Source organism: Vanacampus margaritifer, chromosome 9, assembly GCF_051991255.1.
Source record: "Vanacampus margaritifer isolate UIUO_Vmar chromosome 9, RoL_Vmar_1.0, whole genome shotgun sequence".
NCBI lineage: Eukaryota > Metazoa > Chordata > Actinopteri > Syngnathiformes > Syngnathidae > Vanacampus > Vanacampus margaritifer.
The window spans coordinates 17,247,714-17,269,940 of record NC_135440.1 but is presented as its reverse complement, the minus strand read 5'-3'; the positions used below and the strand labels follow the sequence as shown (position 1 = coordinate 17,269,940).

Genomic DNA, 22,227 nt, shown 5'->3' with positions numbered 1-22,227 from the left:
AGCTAATATAAAAAAATTGGAGGAGAAAAAAATAACCGAAACCAGCGCCTCTGAATGTCATGTAAGTTTCTGACGTCATTTTCCTGCGACTGGCGACCGGGAACCGCATACTGAATTTCCATGTGAAGCACCACTTCTAATAAGGATACACTATTATTTATTTGTCTCTGTGTTGCACGTTGTTTATGACAACCAATCGTGCCGTGACTCATGCCGGGCTACTGCCGTTTGCAAAGAGACCGGTGAGAGGCGAAAAAACTGCTAATAGAGACGTCGTTCCTCTCGACAAGGTCAGCATTTCACATTTCTTGACAGCTAAGACTGCCGCTGCTTTCTTTGCACGTCCTGTCTGTCTCTCATGGCTGCTTGTCAGAATGTGGACAGGGAACGCTTTCTGCACAGCTATTATGCAACCAGTCATTGACTATAAATAATGAGTGTTTGCGTTTTTACACAACCAGCGTTTTCAACCATGCTATTGCTCGTGGCAAAACGAGGAATCATGACCTGTGTGGGAGGCATACTGAGGTGGCAAAAGTACTCACAAGTATTTAATTGTAGTGAATAAAAATAGACAAATAAAACGGTTACTGTTATACTTATGCAAAAAATTATAAATATATAAAGCTAATTGGTGATAACCGAAAAAAAATATCCTATGTATTTTCTTTTTCAGATGCCACAAGTTGACACATTAGCGACAAATTATTTTCAGTCAATCAAAATCTCAACTGTGGTTCACTTGACTGTCTGTATTTACGTCTTTCTTTCTTTTTTAAACATCTTGTCATCATTTGTAGAGTTTGGAAAAAATGAGTCTATTTTTGACAAAATTAGAACGTATTGATACCTGTTTTTATATGTGAACGTTTCAAGGGAATAAAAGTATAATACTTAAGCAAAGTACAGATACCTGAAATGTCTACCTAATTAGAGTTAACATAACACAGAAAGTCTGTTTCACAGTGCATATGTGCCCTATTAAATTGCTGTTTAATTACTTAAACTCACCCCATTCATTGTTATCTTAGGACACATGTGGAATGGTGCGCTGGGCTACTGACAAGTGACAACATTTTCTTGTCTTGCTGCGGCCTCACCTCTGGAACCCCATGGCCACTCGTTTCTTGGGCAGATATGTCCGTCTGCTATGCAGGGCCTCCTCTCAAACCCCGACTGCCTGCCTGCCTCCATCAGCCGCTGGCCTGGCTCATCTGCGGAGAACTCAGTGCTGGCCATGGACTTCAGAGAGGTCAATAAGTGATGGGCGGGTGCTGGCAAAAAACATGTTTTTTAAGATGCCAAAGCGCACCCAGCTAGATGAGATGGTGGAAAAGGCTGCAGTGCCCGAGGACATCCTGCAAGCCTGGGAGCAACATGGAGGAAATGGTAATCAAGCAGCTTGTACTCTGTTGGCATGGACAAGGAAGATGCGGCAGACGCAAGGCGAGTTTTACCAACAGTGTGTCAAAGACTCAAGGCTGCAGGACATGATGGATACTATAACCCAGCAGGTGAGGAAGCGAAATTCACAGATGTCGAAACTATGATGATGATGATTCACTTATGTATCTTCCAGATATCAACAGTGTGGAACGGCAGTCTTGTGTACGTATTACGGACTCTCTGGGAGAATGGCATCCCCGCCACAGAGCCCATGTTGAGTTCTATCCAAATTGAGGTCCTGTGGCGAATCCGCCGGTTAAGCGGCAAGCAACTGGCCTTGCTGGTAGAGAGGGGGGCTAGCAGGAAGGCACAGCAGGATGTGGCCATCGTGATGGCGGCGCTCAAACAGCTGGAACTGCGCTGGACTGAAATCTCTGATGCCATAACTGTCAGTGGGCTCATTTCCAAAGGACAATACATGTCGCCTGTCCTATTGGACAGACTAGAGGACAAGGTTTGGACACACAAACATTGACATTACATATGCAGTATTTTCTTGCAGTGTAAACAACAAATTAAAGTTCCAAACTAATGTTTTGAAAGGGATACTTGACTCGTTTAGCCATTTTCAGCAGTAAGAAGATAACTTCATCATTTTTCATGTACAATTAATACCTTTAAAACCACATTTGATTTTTCCACTTGCTGTCAACTGAAAATACCATCACGTGTGCTCCAGGCTCAGGTAACAACCAATCATGGCTCAGTTTGCCAGTGTCACATGACCAAACCCAGAAAACAGGTTAGCCGGGATTGATACAATTCATCCAATCATCCAATCCAATTCATGAGAGTTCAACATGAAAAAGCTGCCCTGCCATTAGTTCAGAGCATTCAGGGGCCAATAGGATATCTTGGCTCGACATGTAGTGAACACATCACACATAAGTGAATGTCATGCATGAGCAAGACACAAGATGCTGCCTCCAAAGTCCTATATTAGATAATGGTATCGGCATGTTACTTGTTAGTACTTGCCAATGCCGATTCCATTGTTTTAATGCAGTATTGGGGCCTCTCCAGATATCGGTATCAGTATCGGAACAACACTAGTGTCAAATGTACTCATAGTATCAGTGATTACTCAAGAATGAAGTACTATTAATGGTATTGGTCTGAAAAAAACTGTTATCGAACATCCCTAAATGTAACATTCTTCTTTTGTTGTAATTCTTCTTAGTCCCATCACTGATGAACTTTTTTTTTTTTTTAGAACAGACCCGTGAGCTATCCATGCTGTCCTTGGGGCTAACTAGTACATGTTGGCACCTATAAATGTACACAAATCACCCCCCTCTGCTAACACTTCTTTCTATTTCTCTCTTACAGGCTTTGGCGCTTGCTGAATTTTTTTCAGCTCAAGAAATTCGCAAAGTGTTGGTGGCTTCAGCTGCGCTGGGCCGCAGGCCCGTGCCCCTCCTCAGGGCTCTGTCCCACTATCTCCTCCAGAGACCGTCGGTAGAATTCACCACTCCGCTCATATTCGACATAACCTTTGCATATGGTAATCATAACACTCCTGGCGTTTGGTCTGACACCATCAGGTCACATTAGGATAATATTAGCTCTGTCAAAAGCTACCAAACAATGTGCAGTTTTGACTGACACTGTCAAAGAGTTATTCATTTCACAAATGATTTGTACTGGTATAATGATTGATACTGTTCTTGTGAATTTTTTTTTACATTATAGAAGTATACTATGCATTATCGGGAGTATGTGTATGGCTTTTGCCATTTGTAAGGAATGGCGGTTCCCTCGCTAGCTAATACATAATTGTGCTTCTCCAGGCAAGCTGAGTTTCCACCAAGTCGAAGTGCTTCAGCGAATGGCGTCCGAGTTGATGCCGAGAGTCTCGGGACTGACCCCCGCCGACGTCACGCGCTTTGCAAAGTCTATCGGTTACCTAAAATGGCTTCACATCCCGCTCTTTGAGGCCTTTGCGGAGGTCAGTTCTTCGCCTTTAACACCTCGCAGTCTTGAAAAGGGGCCTATTAAAGAAGTCATTGTTGTTGTTTTTACCAGCACTATTTGGAGCACGGTGAGAAGTACAGCAGTCGGCAGCTGTCTAACATGCTCTTGACGTTTGCCAGACTGAACTTTCAGCCTAGCAAAGGAGGCGAGTTCTATGCAAAGGTACTTGTGATGTTATAGCAACTATTTGCTATCACCCTACAGGGGTTATAAAGTGTAGCAGTAACTTGGATGCATGTGAGCCAACATATAATGACCAGCAGGGGGCGGCACTGCCTCACTCACCTACCCTGATTGCATGTCCCTGATACACATTTGTGTTAAAGGGGAAGTCAACCTTAAACATTTCTTGACCATGATATGTTATATGTGACCTCACTAGTCTAAACATGAGATTCTGATTAATATCACATTTGTGGAAATGCGAGTTATGAAGCAAAATCCAGCCGTTTTTGTCCATCTCAGGGGGCGGCCATTTTGCCACTTGCTGTCGAGTGAAAATTACATCAATGTTGCTCAGTGCTCAGGCAACGACCAATCACAGCTCACCTGCTTTCTAAAGCTGAGCTGTGATTGGTTGTTACCTGAGCAACTGTGATGTCATTTTCACAAGATAACAAGTGGCAAAATGGCCGCCCCCTGAGATGGACAAGAACGGCTGGATTTTGCTTCATAACTCACATTTCCACAAATATGAGCCACTTGCTCTCGAGTGAAAATGACATCACAGTTGCTCGGGTCTTAGGTAACAACCAGAAAACAGGTGAGCTGTGATTGGTCGTTGCCTGAGCCCTGAGCAACATTGATGTCATTTTCACTCGACAGCATGTGGCAAAATGTCCGCCCCCTGAGCTGGATAAAAATGGCTGGATTCCACTGCTTAACTCTTATTCCACTAACGCAATATTAACCAGAATGTCATGTTTGGACGAGTGAGGTCACATATAACAATTTTTGAATGCTTTTTGTACGTGTTATGTTCAGGTTCATCCGGTGCTGGAGAACTGCCTCTCGGACCTGGAGCCTTTCCTTCGGACAGATGTTGCGTGGTCCCTGTGCGTGCTACAGCAGGCCAGGCCTCACTACCTCAAACCGCTCCTCCAGCAGGAACATGCTGACAAGCTTTCAGGTGAGAAGCGCATCTTCAAAGTGAGCAATATCAAAAACTAGAAAAATTCCCGCGGGAATTTTGAATGGGACTGCTGACTCTTGCAAGGTGGAAAGACGCATGTCGTACTTGTAGCAATAGTAGTAGTGTTGTAGTAGGACTTTTAGTAGTAGCAAGTACTTGTAGTAGTAGTAGTAGTAGTAGTAGTACTTGTAGTAGTAAAAGTAGTACTTGTAGTTGTAGTAATTTTAGTAGTAGTCAAATGGCCAAGATGGCCGCCGACACGGGTGGGCGAGGGGGAGAGAGTCCTTGGCATACCTAATTAATTGGCCAAGATGGCCGCCGCCCTGGGCGAGCAGGGGTGGCGAGAATCCTAGGCGTACCTAATCAATTGGCCAAGATGGCCGCCGCCCTGGATGGGCGGAGTGGCGAGAATTCTGGGCGTACCTAATTCAAAAATAATTGTGCAATTAAATACATTTCCATTTGTGTTCCGCCCCCCCCTAAAGATGCTAGTCCAGTTCGAGTGGAGTACTACAGATTGAAGCTCCTCCATCTTGCTGCCACACTTCACTTGGAGAATCCCGAATCATCCGCACCCCGTGTGAACGTTCTGCCCGTCCCGGCCGGTACCGCCCCACTATCGGCACTGCAGAGCAGCCTGAGAGAGGCTTTGGACACTTTGGTGGATAAGAGGAATGAAATGCTTCGCACGGGGGTCCGAACTGTTTATGGATGGACGATTGGTAAGGGGGCCGGACGCCAACGAGAATGTTTCGAGTTTGACAAATGCACTGTAATGTCTTTTTGCTCCTCAGAGGGGGAAATAGTAGTCGATCGTGACAACAAGCCCATAGACTTATCCCAGCTGAGAGCTCCTCATCTTCCCGATAGAGGCGGCAAGCAGGCGTTACCTGAAGGGGCACGACGGTGAGTTTGTAAAAATACAATAAAACAGCTTCCATTTTCGTTTTGTAGTCTTTTATTTATTTATTTATTTTCTGGAGAGCTCAGTATTGTTCATTCGGTAATTTTACCGATTTGACATGTCATCATCATTGCTCTTTTTTTTTTTTTGGGGTGTGTTTTTTTTTGGGATGCGTGCGAGTGTGTGTGTATTCATTAGTTCACCTAAAACCTATTAAAAAAAACTTTTAAAAAATTACTTCCTAAAGTCGTCGTGCTCTCTGTGTTGTGTTTTAGGCTCGCTTTTGTATCTTGGGAATTCTTTAACTTTGTCTCCAATACGAAAGACCTTCTGGGATGGCTCACCATGATGAAGAGACACTTGCAACTTTCTGGCTTCATCGTAGTGGAGGTAAAAGCGTTTATGATGATGCTCATGGTTGCTCCATATATAAACAATGCATCTCAATAAATTCATATCTTTTATGTTTTTCACAAGCACCCATGTTTGAAAGTTTCACCTAAATCTACAAATAGTGGGCGGAATATGTAACTGCCCAAGACCTACAAAAAGTCTTCATACCCTAAACCGACCAGGAAGTCCGCCATTTTGTTTTTTATTTTAAAATTTTGCGCCATTTTTGGCGCTTTTTAAAGAGGTCATATTTTAACAGACGTCTTCAAACTTTGGGTTTTTAATTTAGACGTTTAAGACGAAAAGTTATTGAAAGCTTTCTATTTCGTCCCACACTGTTGCCGTGGCGATGTGCTGTTTGTTTAAATCCAGGCAAATACTCATGGAATTTTGCACACGCATAAGGCCTGGTAAAAACATTTATATCTTAGAGGGTTATTGTCCTTTGGGGTGGCGAGGGCCCCTTTATAAGTGCTCGCAGCTCTAGTTATGATTACTTTTTAAATTGAACTACTGGTAGTGAATTAAATCAACTTTTCTACAATATTCTAACTTATTGAGATCATTGAGCACGTGTACTGTAGCGCATCAGCATTGAGGTTTTTTTTTTTACTTCCTGCTATGCTACTATGTCAGCACTTCCAAATATGGTCACACTAGCAACTGGTAATTTTGCATTGCCGCGCGACTCTTTCACACTGCGTGAATGCAGTGTGAAAAGGGCTTTTGGGGTCAAAGCGACTGGCCTTTTTTTTAAATTTTTTATATATATATACTGTAGAATGACTTTTGTTAGTATCCATGACATTTTCCCCCAAAAGAAGTACGTAAATCACAAAATGCTTAAATATGCGTTGCTGTTTCAGGTTCCTTATTACGAGTGGTTGGAGCTGAAGACGGAGCATCAGCAGTTGGCCTATTTAAAGGGCAAGATGGGGAAGGCTGTGGCCGAGGACATGGCCAAGTGAACGGGTTCGTCTTGATCACAGTTGCAAACTCAGCTAAATCAGAAGATTTTCCCAAAATACAGTAAACACGCGCACTCTCATGCATGTTCATACATTGAACAATGCAGCATTGCAGTGGAGTGCGCTTGCACCGAAAAAAGAAGAACCATATATCATATATATATATTGACTGTTGTTCCCGTGGCAACATGTGGGGCTTTCCCTGTTTCCATGGCGATGGTGAGCAAGTGTTCTGGAGTCAGACCCAGCAGCGAGGGCTTCACTTGCTCTTGATACGGTCAGCTTCAAGTTGCAGCATCTGTGAGAACCCCCCCCCACAACATTTGGCTAAGATGAAAGCATTGAATTGATGGTGATAATTTCATGGATGTGTGATCATTGTAACAGAATAAAATGTGTTTTAATGTAAATTGTTTATATCGTCGTGTGCTTTGCCAGCATAAATGTGGACATTGCATCATTTGACTTTCAAACCGAGGCAGTTTGAGTACTCACCGATCCTTCGAGCATTTTTGATATTTAAAATTTAAAGGATCTTGGTGCAGTTTGTCACTTTTTTTACTCACGACTGCCACCTCTGGCCCAAAAGCGTAACTGTAGCAACTGTGTCAGGCTCGTTCATGGTGCGCGTGCGAGTTCGTGCAGGATCTTAAAGCGACGGCCACCGTTGACTTCAATTGAGGTAAGAAAAACTCCGCCCCTCCCCTCCCCAAAGAAACTGTAGAGTGTGAGGCACAATCTACTATAAAGGGAAGATAAAAGCTGATAAGTGCACTCAGAGTAAAACAGTCAGGGCTCTTTGTGCTCATCTGGGCATTGGTGGCGCATGCATGATGTAGTAAAAGCTTTACTATTACCTTTTTAAACTGCACAATGCACCTTTAACATTTAACACAGACAAATATTTGTGAACAAAGACATTTCTTTCTGATGCAGATGATGATTTGCCGATGTGTCAAACTACCGCAGTATTGCTGCCTAGAAGGGCTTACTCGATTACAGATTATTTATTTATTTTTGTCTTAAAGGGATACTTTACTTATTTAGCCTTTTTCAGCAGTAAAAAGGTCATGTTTTGTTCATAATTAATTTGACAACTTGAGTATTCATGTACAATTAATACCTTTAAAAACACATTTTGCTACTTGCTGTCCACTGGAAAATAACATTTTTCAGGTAACAGCCAATCACAGCTCACCTGTTTTCTAGGTTTGGTCATGTGATGCTTGCACCGTTGTTGGTTGCCACCTGAGCACGTGATTTCATTTTCAGTTGACATTAAGTGGCACAATGTGTTTTTAAGGTATTCATTGTACATGAAAAATAATGAAGTTGCCAAATTAATTATAGACAAAAGTTCAACTTTGTATTGCTGAAAATTGTTCAATTAAACAAAACCTGTCAAAATAGTTCAAAATTAAAAGAAAAAGTATTTTTATTTTTAAATTTTGATGCTAATATTTTCTTTTGAATATTGGCTTGAAATATCGGTTATCGTCCTTCCTTCTTGATTACTAATCATTGGTATCACTAGAGCAGAAGTGGACAAACATTTGTGCTCAAGGGTCACATTTGATTTTCTACAACGAGCAGATGAGCCAGATCATTTGTAAAATAGGTCAAATAAAATTATTTAACTGTATGTAAATGAGTTTATTTTTACTTATATTTGCTTTATTTTAATTTTAATAAATTTTAAATTACAGCAAAAATTGCAGGGACTTCCAAGGTCTTCAGCATGTGTTAAGCTAAATTAAAAACTGTTTTCTACTGTAAATAAAGTTTTACATTTAAATTTCAATATAATTTCTTAAATGTAATATATATATATATATATTTATAAAAGTGTAGGGAGTTCCTAGTGTCAGCATATTTTTTTTTATAATGTGGAAATTTAAATAGATCCATATGTAGCTCATTTGGGGTTTTTGTCAGAGTTCATAAAAGGTCTCAAAAGATCTTCGCAGACAGTGAAACATTTTATGTTCAAAATGTCAAAAACTGCCTGTGAACATTTTACAAATCTTGTTGAAAACCCTAAATTCGCTACATTCGCAAGCATTTGTTGCTCAGTGAGACATAAGAACTTCTCATTTATGGATCTATTTAAATTTATACTTTATAAAAAATTATGCTGACACCGGGTACTCTCTACTACGGAGGTCCTAAAGTGCGCTCTGTACCCTACACTTATATTTTTAAAAATAAAAATTAAGAATTTATGTGGAAATTTTGGAACACTTTAGGGAACTATTTACTTGCTTAGTTTTTAATTTAGCCAGGAAATTTTTTAACAGTCATGTAATATTTTTTGCAGTGAGATACCATCTTTATTAGTCTTCGGATTCGTAAAAAGGCCAATGCCGATTTTGATCAAAATACCAAATATTGGCACAGGTAATCAGCCAGAGCGATACTCACTCTATCCCTATTCTGCTCTATATTGACAGTCCCAGTCACATTTATTGTGCAAACAAAAACAAAACAAAAGGTAAGGTAAAATGAATCTGTAAAGTGTATGACATTCAATCCATTAGGAAAAAATAAAATAACTTATAAATAAAATATTTTTTCCTGTATATTCCTGTCTCACTAATTGGCAACAACAAGGTCTCACTTAAAATCATTGCACTGCGAGCTGCGTATTGTTTATGTGAGGCTATTAGACACATTTGTATGGTCGGCATGACTTCTGCTCTGCTCCGTAACACTAACGGTGTCGTGGGAAGTTTTGGGTTGCCATAGAAACTGCCCTCATGCGGCTCATGCAGCCTCCTCTGTCTTTTCTCGTTCCATTAGCGCCTATGCATTCTGCACTTGTTATCTGCCAAAGTATAAAAAGGAGGAGGCAGATACTGTAAGGTGGGGGGGGAGATAAACAGATGCTCACACTGGCCTTAGAGGGCTCATTAGTGATGAAGAAGGAGTGCAAGTAGATACATTCAGGTTAGCATTAGGAGTTTCTCTTTCCTTAGAATTTAGAATTCCACTGAGCGCTTGCCTTGTTTTTGCAGTATCTTCCTTCACCGTCGGGGGGCAGCACTGAGAGGCATACATGAAATCTGCTGACATCACCTCCCAAGATCCAGTCACATCTTGTCTGGGAGAGCAAAGGGAGGGAGGAGAGGAAGACTTGGGCATGAGACTGCGGATTCGACATGCCTCCAAACGCGCGCATAACACATGGGGAGAGTTTGAGTTGCTCATCTTAAGCGCACGCTAAAGCGGCGTCGTTTTGCCGCAAAACAGAAGGAAACAAAACCTCCTCACTTATCCACAAACACGTGCTCTTGGGCAGATGAGAGTGCTGGGTCCCTAAGCACTCCGCTCCCTCCCCCCATCCTTCCTCCACCCCCCCTTCCCCTCCCCCTTGTTCACCTTGTCTGTTCTGGCTTTTATTGTTGCGTCAGAGGCAACGAGAGGCAGCCACGAGAGGAGCATGCCGGGGGAAAGCGCTCACAGATCCGTCCCCGTGAACGAGCATCCGGGGCAGGGAGAGGACGACACCGGGCTCCCTGGACCAGGACCAGGTAGGACCTCTGGGGGCGTATGGGACAGAAAAGGGGACATTGCTAAGACTATGATAGCATATAAGAACAGGATGTTGACTATGTTAGTAAAAGCTCCTTCTGCAGCTCTTAGTCAGTAATCTTTCAGTTACTGTTCGAAACTCCCCACTCTTATCCCCGTGACTTGCAAAAATGGCACTGTCATCTATTTCTTGCTTCTCTGCCTCTTCTGCACCCATCCCCGCCCTAACCCTGCCCTCGGCCCACTGCCTCATCCTCTGCTCCAGTGCCTCCATGTCTACATGCGCACCCTCATCCATCCCTCATGCACTATGCAATTTTGTCAACTATCAGATGAGGGTACTAATGTGGCTCCACCCTTCCTTTCCTGTCTGCCTTAATTAGCTGGATCATGACACAGCAGCATGGCAGAAATCACACATACAGGCACACCACGACAACAGGATGTTAAAACTTTGTGATGCTGTGGTTGGCATGGCAATGCTATAAAATGATGTGCAATTGATGTTCGGTGTATTATAATAATGACAAAAATAACAACTCAAGAATACAATGTGAATGCTGAGAGGGTTGTGCTTTATTTAGCCTTGCTGTCATGCCCATTTAATATAAAGACAATTCTTAGGAACTTTTCAACCTTCCCAAAATATTTTCAGCTAGTTGAATGGCGCTGCCTGAGGGGATCTGTTTTGCGTTTACTGGCACTCATGGCAGAAGCTGCAAAACCACCAAAACGTTTTGTCTGGGGAGACAAAATAAAAATAAAAAGGGAGGATGCCAGAATGAAAGGACAGTCAAGGATCAATATTGGCCCGGGTTTCACTCGCTGGCGTGAGCTCAAAGACGATGCTATGGGCTGGTCCTTATCTGAAATGTGGTCTTCATCCAGGCAAAACACTACCGCTTTTGTCCATATGGTGGCGCCATAATCAACGAAAACTGAAAGTTCCTTGGTGTTGCTTTAATGCAGTACTGCGCCAAAGTCTTTGGCTATGGTTTGTTGTTTTAACGACATTTATAACTTCAGTCATTTTGATCTATCACAATAGTAAATAGTAGAACCGATACAGTAAACAGGCAAATAAATACAAAATGGTGTACATTCGCACAAATTCCATCTATTCACATTTTCCCTGTGGAACCTATCCTCAGCTATTCGATCAAAACTGTTGCGCTCTTTCTGTAATGCCCTAAAAGGTCGGGATTGAACGACTAAAGACATTTTGTCGACAAAATGTGATGAAAGTCGAGTCGCAGTCAATTCATCAGTATTTTATTTATTTATTTATTTTAGCACAGTACAGCTGTCACAAAATGACCGGTTTAACTTTAACGAGCCAAATGTTCTCTGTAAATTGACTAATTGGAAAACAAGATGCTGAAAACATTTGATTAGTAGCCTTCAAAATGTAAAGGAAGCATCTCACTAGTATGTCACAAACACTGACGAAAAACCATCGTTCGCTACGTTCGCAAACACTCCCAACTCCATGCCTTCGCCACTTAAGAGTAATAAAGTCAACTAACCATTTTAAGACCTACAAGAACGTATATGGTGAAGTGACGCTATTAAGAGAAATAAAACATGCCAGAAAATGTATGCAATCATAGATTAATTTCTGTTCATTATTACAAAATTGTAAGTCTCCAATACGTGACTAAACTATTGATTATTTTTATGACTGAGGTATATAGCCTACCTGTTTAATTAAATGAGAGGTTGACATAGTCAGACGAGATCATTTTCCTGAGATGAGAAAACAATGCTAGTCCAGGTCTCTTAGATATCATCGAAGGAATTCGACCTCTACCATGAAAAAACAAACACAGTTTTAAGCTCAATGGAATTGTGTATTACAAGTGCTTAATTGTGCATGCGTACCTAGCAAACAAAGCATCAGACCGTTAAGGAGTGAAAGTCAGTGATCGTTTTTTTCTTTTTCCTTCGTCGTCGAAGCTCGAGCTGAGCTGACTCCCCTCAGGCCTGTCGAGGAGGCGCTGCAGCCTGACTGATTCTGCTCCACTTACTGTTTCAATGCCCCCCCCCCCCCCCCAAAGGAGCAGCACACATCTATTTAAGAAACTGCTGCTCAGATATGATAGCTAACATTTCAGCAACACTGGCATGGTTAGCATTTATTTGTAGTTAGCCTGCACTGTGTTGACTGAGTTGTGATCATGCCTAGCAGGGTATCGCTCTCATTTGTGCCAACTCTCCAAGGCATGACTCAGCTAGCCACAAACACACTTCGGAGCTTATTGTTGGGGTGGAGATCAAGCAGAGATGCTAAGTGCTGATGCTTGCACCCGACACAGCCATGAGCAGTGCTCAGGAAGCAGGGCGACAATGATAACTGGCAGGGTGACGTGTGTATGTGTGTGTGTGTGTGTGTGTGTGTGCCGGTGGCTGGCACAGAGCTGTGCCACTTGTGTGTCAAAATGGCCAATCAGCATGCGGATTGAGGTCAGGGTGGCAACGGCCTAGTTAAAATGAAGCCTCTGTTCTCTCTGTGTTACAGAGATGGATGTAAAGCGGAATTCATGTAGTCGAATGTATTACTCTGTTCAATCAATCAATAAACAATACAATACAACAGGGTTCACCAATTCCGTTCCTCGAGCTCCGGAGTCCTGCAGGTTTTAGATGTTTCCGCCTACTAACACACCTGATACTAAAGATCAGGATCGTTATCAGGCATGTTGATGAGCTGATTAGGTGAATCAGGTGTGCTAGTGGGCGGTAACATGTAAAACCTGCAGGAGTCCGGACCTCGAGGACCGGAATTGGTGAACCCTGCAATACAATTTTGTTGTCCAGATCCATGTTTCATTTACCAAGAGTCGGGGATGGACACAAGTCTCTAAGGTCAAGTCCAAGTCAAGTCTCAAGTCTCTGACCCACAAGTCCAAGTCAAGTCCAAGTCTTGAGAGTCCAAGTCAAGTCTCAAGTCCCTGACCACAACTCCAAGTCAAGTCCAAGTCTTTAGGATCCCAAAAAAAAATGGATCCCATTTTTTCTGAAGTCATATTTAAGTTAAAACCTAGGTTAAATTGAAATGATTAATTAAATAAGAAATATTTTTCGTTATAATTAAAGCCGAAACATTGGACGTTGCCTGGGCGTACTGAAAGGTAGGGGGAGAGAGAGAGGGACAACTTACACGCCCACACAGACATAGACATTTGGAGTAAGGACAGAAAATGAAAGCAAGCCACACCATAGAGACTCGTAATATTATTCCCAAATAAGTCCCAAAAGAAGTCCGAGTCAAGTCTTGAGTATTTAGTGAACTTGTCGAGTTGCAAGTCTAAAAAAAACATGTCATTAGTCTCTCACGAGTCCGAGTGGCGAATCTCTATCTCTGCCAAGAGTTTAACAATTGACTCATCAGTTAAAAAAAATCTAATCTTTCTACAAATATTTTTCTTGGAGTGGAGAGATGTGTTGATAGCCTTTGACTGTGTAAAATGAATTTGTCTTCCAGGCAAAAGCAGTCGACATCCGTCCACAGCGTCTACACCGAGTGAGAGTGGCTCTTCCCCCTCTGACAGTGGTTCGAGCCCGTCTCCCAGCACTCCTCAGAAGCTACTACCGTCACACACGTCCCCATTTGGACCCAGACTATTTCACGCAACATCTAACTCTACCGGGCCTCCAAGACCTCAACCTGAAGGATCTGACCATCGGCACAATAACCTACCGAGATTGTCCGGAAAGTTAGGCGGTCATGGACCTTGTGGCCGGCTTGTCCCTGTTAAAATGGAGAGAATCAAAGTCTGTGTTAGGCTTGTATCTTTGTTATCCTTTCTGTAGATGCAGGCTATTAAAATGTGTTTTTTTGCCATCAGGTCCTGACTGGTTCCGAGGTGGAGAGTGATTATCCAGATCTACAGACCATGGACGCAAGGGTGGTGATGGGCCAGGAGACACTCCTTAAACCGTCAGAGATCTTAAAAGGGATGCGCTCGCATGGACGCTGTGGTCAGGCGAGCCCATCATCAGCTATTCAGCTATTTGATGAAGCTCAGACAAAAGCAAGCAAGACCCAAACGGAAGCGAGCAATGAAGAGTGCAAAATGAAAAACCCGGACAAAGAAGACAAACAAACAGAGCATGCTCCACCCTCAACCATACACATTTCCCCTGTGAACAGTCTTCCATTACCTTCCTCTTCAACCTCCTCGTCTCTGGAACCTGTCGCAAATGATGACAATTTGATGGCAAATGAAGAGAGTCAAAGCCTTGCTAACGTTGAAGTGCCTTCCCAGTCTGTCCATGAGCAGGCCTGTCCAGTGACTCTGTCCTTTTCTGAGCCAACTTACTCTGTAGACCCACTCCGAGTGGGTGTGCCCTCATCCCTCGACCCGGACCTGTATTACACTGCCCCTTCCACTCCAATCAAGATGGCGTCACGCTCCTCACATCTTAAACATCATTCATATCCAGGCTCTCCCGCTTTCTCCCCCTCACCAGGCTTACCCTCAGACAGTGACGACCTCTGCTCCCCTGTGACCTCCCCCTCTGGTTCTTATAGGACAGCTGAGGGAGGCAGCTGGACCTCCTCCTATGCATCATCCACCTCTCCCTCCACTTCTCCCAACCTGATGCTCGCCGAAGACACACAGGAGGCTCGTGCTTGCTTTGTTGGCTCCTTGTCTGAGATTGGAGATGAAGTTGGTGAGGACAAGGTGCGAACAAGTCCAGAGCGTGAGGGGGAGAGGGTAGGGGGTTATCCACACTCTTCTGAGGATATCATTAATCCCCGACTTGGGATGACAACTACGATAGTTGAAGAAGAAGAGGCTCAAAATGATGAAGATGAGACCAAGATTCCTCGAGAAAGTTGTCGTCCTAGTTGGGTGACTGCGCGTACACCTCCACCAAGGAGCAGTAGCAGCCACACCAGTGACTCCCAGGAGGATGGTGGTGTGTCTGAGGGCTCCCTTTGTCCACTAGAGGAGGCTAGTGCAGGGATGGAGGAGCAATTAAGACCTATGCATTCGGTTCTTAACCTGCAACTGGACCCATGTCCATCTGCGGTAGATTACGAACACAAAGCGGATCAGCCGGAGAAAACGTCCACAACTGTCACTCCTGATTTGACCTCATCTAACCCAAGTCCTGACTCACCGTCCGTTCACCTTGATTCTTTCTGTCCTGGACCCTTTGGTAGCCTTGGCCCCGGTTCTTTTATGTTCCATCAGGCAGCTTGTTCTGAGGATATACCAGAAGAAGAAAGGATGATCCCTGTCTCTCTCATTCCATTTCCTCCACACACTAGCCTTATTTTCAAAGCCGATTCCTTTGAAATCACTCTCTTTCCCACAGAAGATGACAATGAAATAGTGATGGACAGGAATGAAGGCAAGGATGTCGATGCGTACGCAGCCGGAGAGGAGGAAGCAGATGTTGAAGATGGCGATGAAGAAGATGACGATGACTTTGCAAATGATGATGTCAATGGTAATAAAATTGTGGAAGATGGCGATGAAGATGAGGATTACGATGACGACACTGACAACAGCGGCGAGGCAGTTGAGGAAGCCAACGTGGAGGTCAAAGTGGTTGAGGAGGAAGAAGATGAAGAGGAGCAAGATGATGAAGAGGGGGAGTACATCAAAGAAGTAGTGGAGGGTGCTATCGACGAGGACAGCTCAGCCTCCTTCCTTCATACGCTCTCGGAGACATCTATAAATGACGGACTGGATGACCTCTTCTGTTTCCAAGATGATACAGATGACTCATTAGATTCGGTTTCGTATAACGGAGAGGAAGATGAACGCCTCTACAGCACTGAGAGGCATGCACAGTCATTAGAGCCAACACTTGATTCTACAGAAATGCAATCGGAATCGGAACAGGGACCTGCCACTTCAATTGGTCAAACGGAATCTTTCCACACACAGCAAAGTCCATATATGATAGTGGATCACCCTGAAACGACTTGTCTTTCTGCAGACATGTCGGCCGAGTCCAATGAAATGGATCGCAAACCCGTGGAAGCGTTAGAATGTTCCAGTCTATTAGACGAAGAGATCTCGGCAAAACAATGTACAGCTTCCCATCAAAGCGAGTTTTCTTGCAAAGCCAATGGCAATAAGACTGAGATGATAGGAGATCTTAGTTCTCTAGAGGAATCTAAACACAGCCCTTGTGATGTTGCTCACAACAACCCTGCCCAATCCTCCCCTCCTCTTTCTTTGGGGAGACTAGAGACTACAGACCCTGGTAGTCCAGTTCTTCTAAAGGAATCAGGAGATGAGGATGACATGAATGATGTTAGTTTGAAGCAGCCCAATCACGGCGTAGAAGAAGATCCCACTCCAGAAAGGGATTCTTACAAACTGCTGATTAAACATAGTCGTTATCAGTCGGGAAGCCACTTGGCTGCAGGAGCAAGTAGAATTTTACCATCACAGTGGTCCTCCAACAGATCTGATAAACCTGAGAGAGAAGACTGGAACAAGAAGAATGAAAACAGCAGAGTAGAGGTTAGAAGTGTGGACTGTAGAGCTACCGATTTAGGTTCTTTGAGTTTGGGTATGACCACTGCTACTAATGACTTGAACAAAGGTGTCATTCCTCTCTCCTATCCTAAAGACCCCAGTCCCAACCCCAGTAATATCCCAATCTCTACCTCTCCAGAGGTTATTTTAGGCCTTGCAGACAATCTGACCATGACTCCTGAACATTGTCCTGGCGACTCCGGTCAGGAGAACTTGAGTACTGACGAGAGGGTACTTGGAGCGTCAGGATCCCCTCACTCTCCTCTAGCCATCTCACCCAAAAGGGAAAACTCAGAAACAGATACAAGAAGGGAAATTGATCCTGAACCCAGGATTTGGTGTGATGGCAAGACTGAATTACATTCAGGATCAGTATCTGAATATGGAGTATGGGGAGCAGGAGAGTCTCTTTCCTTGTCACTGGGGAAGAAGTATGAGTTAGAGGCAGAGAGCGTACTCATGTGTGACACACGAGGCCAAAGGACAGAGACTACTGTGATTCCGAACATGAGTAGTGAAGCACAACAAAAATATGACAATGCTTTTGGTTATGTTCTGCAGATGAAAGATAACAACAGAATGGATGGAAAGAGGCACCAGACAAAAGAAAACGAACAGAGAGGAGAGGGGACTTCTGTGTCCAACTTGGTTTGTTGGAAGTCAATTGAGGAGATCTCAGAGGCAGGAGGGGGAGAAAGAAGATTCCTTAATGATGATGTCAGCAATTTAAATCATAACAATGATGGAGATAACACAGACACACAAATACAAGTCACATGGATGGATTCCAACAATAATAATGACTCTGCCTTTGATTCACTGGAAATAGCAATGCGTGACGGACTGAATGCTCTGTCTGAGGAAGTGAAACCCAAGTTCGAGAGTGTTAAAGTCAGAGAATCCGTTTCTAATATTCCACTTGAAGAGATGCCATTAAGTCTTTCTGCCGCAACGCCCAATGATGAAAAAGAACCAGAAAGCGCTTCTGTAACCCAAACAACACACATGACACAGACGCCATCCTCAAAAGAGGGTCACTGTACTTTGCAATTAAAAAACACCAGCATGGGCAAATCTGCATTAAGCCAACATCTCAAAAGCAAACCAGGAAGTGGTCTAGGCGATCAGACAATCACCCCAGATAATAACATAGCACTTACTTTACTGGATGGATCCTTTGGTTCCTTTAATCCTAGATGTAAATCGAATGCATCCGTACCGATTCGAGATGCAAATAATGGTTTGCAATCAGAATCAGATGAGATGCTGGCGGAGCCTGAAACCGGAGGCCGGAAAAAAAGTGATGCCAGTCCTTCGACTGACAGGCTTGCTGATGAACCAAAGACTAAAGATGCCTTTAAGGGACAGCAGTGTGTACGTTTGAACTCAGGAACAGGTGAGGAAGAAAATAGTAAGAAATTAAAAAAGAGATGCTCAAAGAATGATAAACAGAATAAGGTAACTCCATCTTCCCCACAGCCTTCCCCGCAAGGTTTGGCACATGACACAGAGAACGCTGGCGCTACTAAGAAAGGGCGAAGACGGAAACACAGGGCCTTTAAGGTGACCACAAATTTGGACTCCAGTCCTGATGAAAAGAAACCTCCCAAACCGACTTCCAAAGATGGAAGCTCAATTGCAGTTGGCGGTCTTTCGATACCGAATAAAGGCAAAAAATCAAACAATAAAACGTCATCAGTCGAGTGTCAGCAGAAGAAAGGCAAGTCTGGATCACGGATTCAAGTTGAAAAGTGCCAAAATAACTTGAGTCGCAACACGGACAGGCCTACTCGAGTGAACCTCAACGCTAAAGTGGAAACAAAACAAGAATCACACCAGGAACAAGACGGGCTTGACAATAGAGCAGAAATACTTGACAATAGACAGGAAGTGCTTGATAACAGACCACTGTCAAATAGCGAGAGAAGAATCCGGCTTGATATTAATGACAACAACGTGGACGATGATCAGAACTCACCATCACCATCCACTCCATTTCCTTCGTCTGCCTCTCCCGTGACCCTTTCCTCACCCCAAAGTGACCTCCCCACACCCGTGCAAGAATCCCAACCTGCACTTCCAGTCCCACAACTCCCTTCCTTAGCCGCAACCTATACATCCGACTCAAGTGTTGCTTTACCATCACCATCTTTTGGGGTGTCCAAGCCAACCCAAGAGTCATCTTCTATTCCTTCACCCCATTCCACCAAACAAGGCTGCACAAAGAACACGGCCAAAGGTAAGAATGACACGGTTTGCAAATAACAACCGATATACCCATCGCAAAATACGATGAAGTGTTGATCATTTTGTCTTTTCCCCCGTAAGATTCCACTCTAGTCGAGAGAGGAACGGACAGTGAGGAGGATTGTGGACTCCCTAGATGTGTTCAAGGGTCTGTTCTCAAAGAAGCAGCGGGAAACCGAAGTGGATCCATGGAGAGAACAGCTGCATCCGATCAAAAGGAAAGCCACCCTTTCTCTTGTCGTCAGCTTACCGACAAAGAGTCGTCAGGCTATTCAGTCAAGCGCAACCACGCAACTTCTGAAGACTTCAAAAACAGTTGTGAGTACTTAGATCCCCATTTCATTTCATTGTGCCATAATTTTTCTCATTCTATTTCTAGTGTTACTCATACTATACATTACAAAAGTCTCTTAAGAGCCTAAGGTACGACATTACGTTTTCTTTATTGCTGCCAATGACACACTCTATGGTCCTTATAACGGTACCTCTGCCAAGATTATCTTTAAAACCCTGGAGAACCCACGGGGTCAAATTTGGCCCCTATGAATTCTGCTACTCAAATAACAAAGACCTTTTTTTTTTCCAGCGGTGATTTTGTCCCTGTGTTCTTGTTTTCATTGGCCCAAAAAAACTATATTGTTCAATCTAGCTGTGTATTTGATTAATTATTTTCTTAAATTCTAAATAGTTTACTGACAGTTTTTGTTATTCAGATTTTTCGAAATGATACCCCTAAATCCCAAAAGGGTCAAATTTCGCCCTAATCCTAAATTAGGGAATAAAGGGTTAAAATTGAAAAAACATATATTTTGGTGTTCAGTGAATTTATAGCAGTCATTTAATGTATAATTCATACTTTTCCAAAGAAGAAAAGGGTTCTTGGGTTCTCCAGGGTTAAATCAGACAGTTTTGATACATCAATCTAGATTCTTTTTGTGATGGGTTAGCACCCTTTGGTCGATGTTTAGAAAATGTATTCCTAGCTCTAATATTTTAGAATTTGAATAAATTACCCCTATAATTTCACCTAACTTCTGAGTTTCCACTTAGGACTACTACAATAACACAAATCAAAAGACACCTAATTTACTATTCATGTGTTTTGTGTGTGTTCTTGCCTAGGTTCTCTAGTGGCCTCCTGTAATGAGTCTGAGAGTGACGGATCGGTTCTTGAGCTGGAGGAGGAGCCAGTGAGACCTTCTCAACCACAAGTGAGTCTTGGTTCCATTTTTGCCTCTATGCAAATAGGTATTCATTTACTACTGTTTTTTTTATTACTATTACATGCCCCACTTACTTTGGAGCTAATTAATTAGCTTGAGTAGTTTTAAGCTATCATACAGAAGAGGTTGCTGTTTTTGGTGCCATGTTTCTTAAAATAGTCTCCAATAACGTTCGGCCTCCCCTGCAGTCCTTCTCCTCCGCAGACGAAGGCCCAAACCGACCGAAACAGAGCCGCAGTGAGAAGAAGGCCCGCAAGGTGAGACTTGCAATGCTAACTTTAATCATTTTGATGCCAGTATATCATGAAATTTCTTCCGCTGTTCTGTGTGCAGGCCATGTCTAAACTAGGTCTAAAGCCGGTCCACGGCGTGACCAGAATAACCATAAGAAAGTCCAAGAGTATCCTGTTTGTCATTAGTCGACCAGATGTTTTTAAAAGCCCCGCGTCGGACATTTATATCGTATTTGGGGAGGCAAAGGTAAGTCTGTTATTTGTTTTAAATCTCTGATGCTTGTTTCCAATGATTGCATCATTTCTGATTCCTCTCCTCCCTCTCCCTCCCAGATTGAGGATCTTTCTCAACAGGCTCACAAAGCTGCTGCAGAGAAATTCAAGGTGCCTGTGACCTCCACTCCCTTGGCGCCCCCTGTCCCACCCAGCCTGAGCATCAAGGAGGAGAGTGAAGAGGAGGAAGAGGAGGTAGACTCACTGATAAGGGACACAGTTTAACACACCTTGAACCCGTTACTTTCCAAATCTGTCTTTTCAGGTGGACGACGGCGGTCTGGAGCAAAGGGACATCGAGCTGGTGATGGCTCAGGCCAACGTGTCTCGAGCCAAGGCCGTGCGTGCGCTGAAACACAACAAGAATGACATAGTGAACGCTATCATGGTGAGCACGGCAGCTGGCAAATAAATTAATGAGTCATAGAAAGAGCGGGAGGTTATGTAGCGGGGAAACAATAAAGGTCAATGACAAGTTGAAATTTCCTCACAAACGCTTCAGTCCTAAGCTTCTCACCACTAGATGGCAGTATAAGATCAACACCCTGAGCAGTACACTGTAGCAATTTGGCACAGCTTAGATGTGAGATGTCAATTGTGTAGTACCAAGACTGACCTGTGGGAGGCAGCATTGTGACACAGGGCATCCACATTGATAGCAAGTACAAAAAAGAAGAACTAGAAGAAGCTCAGTTGACTATTAGCATGTCTGCTAACTACATTGCCCTAACAAACTCTTCTCCTTGCATTTTTATCGTGGCGAATGACTTGTAAGATCCACTTGTAAGAACCTCATGTATGTTGACCATATAAGGTTTTTGGATGAATATATATTTTCTTTTTTAAGCAAGTAATGCAGGATAAGTTTAAAAAAAAACATGGAGGTTAATTCCAGTTTAGCATGTTACATGTTTCTGTCCTTCCTCTTCTTTCCAGGAGCTGACCATGTGAATGGTGTAGCTGGTTTGAAGCTTGACCTCCTTCTCCTCCTTGTCCTCCCCCTCCTCCACCTAAAGCCTAAACACCACTCTGTATCGCTGCTACTGTATGTTGCATCTCCAATACCTGCTGAATGAATAAAGTCTGTTAGGATGCAAGCTTTGCTAGAGGGACTGCAATGATTTTAGTTTGTGGGCCAGTGAACATAAAACACCTTTTGGTTGTCATTACACCTACCTTAATAAATGCCTCAATACCTTTTTTTGCCTAGCCCCCAAAATCAGCACATTATGCATAAGAACTTTAATACAACAACCTGTAACAATAAAATACATTGGGCAAAAGTGCAAATTAAACTTTCTTTATTACTGGTAAGCTTATTCAACTTTACGAAAAACTCAACTGACAATTCACTAATACGTAACATTTGTCCTTTAAAGGCCAACATACTTAAAAAA

The 22,227-nt window shown here is 43.2% G+C and overlaps 2 protein-coding genes across 2 annotated transcripts; both read left to right on the top strand.

Annotated features, from left to right (window-relative positions):
- Positions 1-84: 84 nt before the first annotated feature.
- On the top strand, positions 85-7,189 carry tbrg4 (transforming growth factor beta regulator 4). Its single transcript, XM_077577006.1, has 11 exons — positions 85-290; positions 1,032-1,514; positions 1,580-1,900; positions 2,776-2,950; positions 3,237-3,394; positions 3,472-3,582; positions 4,405-4,549; positions 5,038-5,274; positions 5,347-5,458; positions 5,732-5,846; positions 6,716-7,189. Exons 2-11 carry the CDS (start codon positions 1,113-1,115, stop codon positions 6,815-6,817), a joined length of 1,878 nt encoding a protein of 625 aa, XP_077433132.1. The 5' UTR covers positions 85-290; positions 1,032-1,112; the 3' UTR covers positions 6,818-7,189.
- Positions 7,190-9,831: 2,642 nt separating this feature from the next.
- nacad (NAC alpha domain containing) lies at positions 9,832-21,927 on the top strand. The gene is made up of 10 exons (XM_077575751.1): positions 9,832-10,347; positions 13,833-14,122; positions 14,197-19,093; positions 19,183-19,419; positions 20,224-20,312; positions 20,513-20,581; positions 20,658-20,804; positions 20,891-21,025; positions 21,096-21,218; positions 21,767-21,927. Exons 1-10 carry the CDS (start codon positions 10,257-10,259, stop codon positions 21,779-21,781), a joined length of 6,093 nt encoding a protein of 2,030 aa, XP_077431877.1. The 5' UTR covers positions 9,832-10,256; the 3' UTR covers positions 21,782-21,927.
- Positions 21,928-22,227: the final 300 nt, after the last annotated feature.

Bases quoted from the DNA above. Each gene is read 5' to 3' on its own strand.
- tbrg4 (XM_077577006.1), top strand. From the start codon at position 1,113: ATGGCCACTCGTTTCTTGGGCAGATATGTCCGTCTGCTATGCAGGGCC. The intron at 1,515-1,579 runs GTGAGGAAGCGA...TGTATCTTCCAG, and splicing joins TGGATACTATAACCCAGCAG to ATATCAACAGTGTGGAACGG. The intron at 5,847-6,715 runs GTAAAAGCGTTT...TTGCTGTTTCAG, and splicing joins CTGGCTTCATCGTAGTGGAG to GTTCCTTATTACGAGTGGTT.
- nacad (XM_077575751.1), top strand. From the start codon at position 10,257: ATGCCGGGGGAAAGCGCTCACAGATCCGTCCCCGTGAACGAGCATCCG. The intron at 20,313-20,512 runs GTGAGTCTTGGT...CCTCCCCTGCAG, and splicing joins TGAGACCTTCTCAACCACAA to TCCTTCTCCTCCGCAGACGA. The intron at 20,582-20,657 runs GTGAGACTTGCA...TTCTGTGTGCAG, and splicing joins GTGAGAAGAAGGCCCGCAAG to GCCATGTCTAAACTAGGTCT.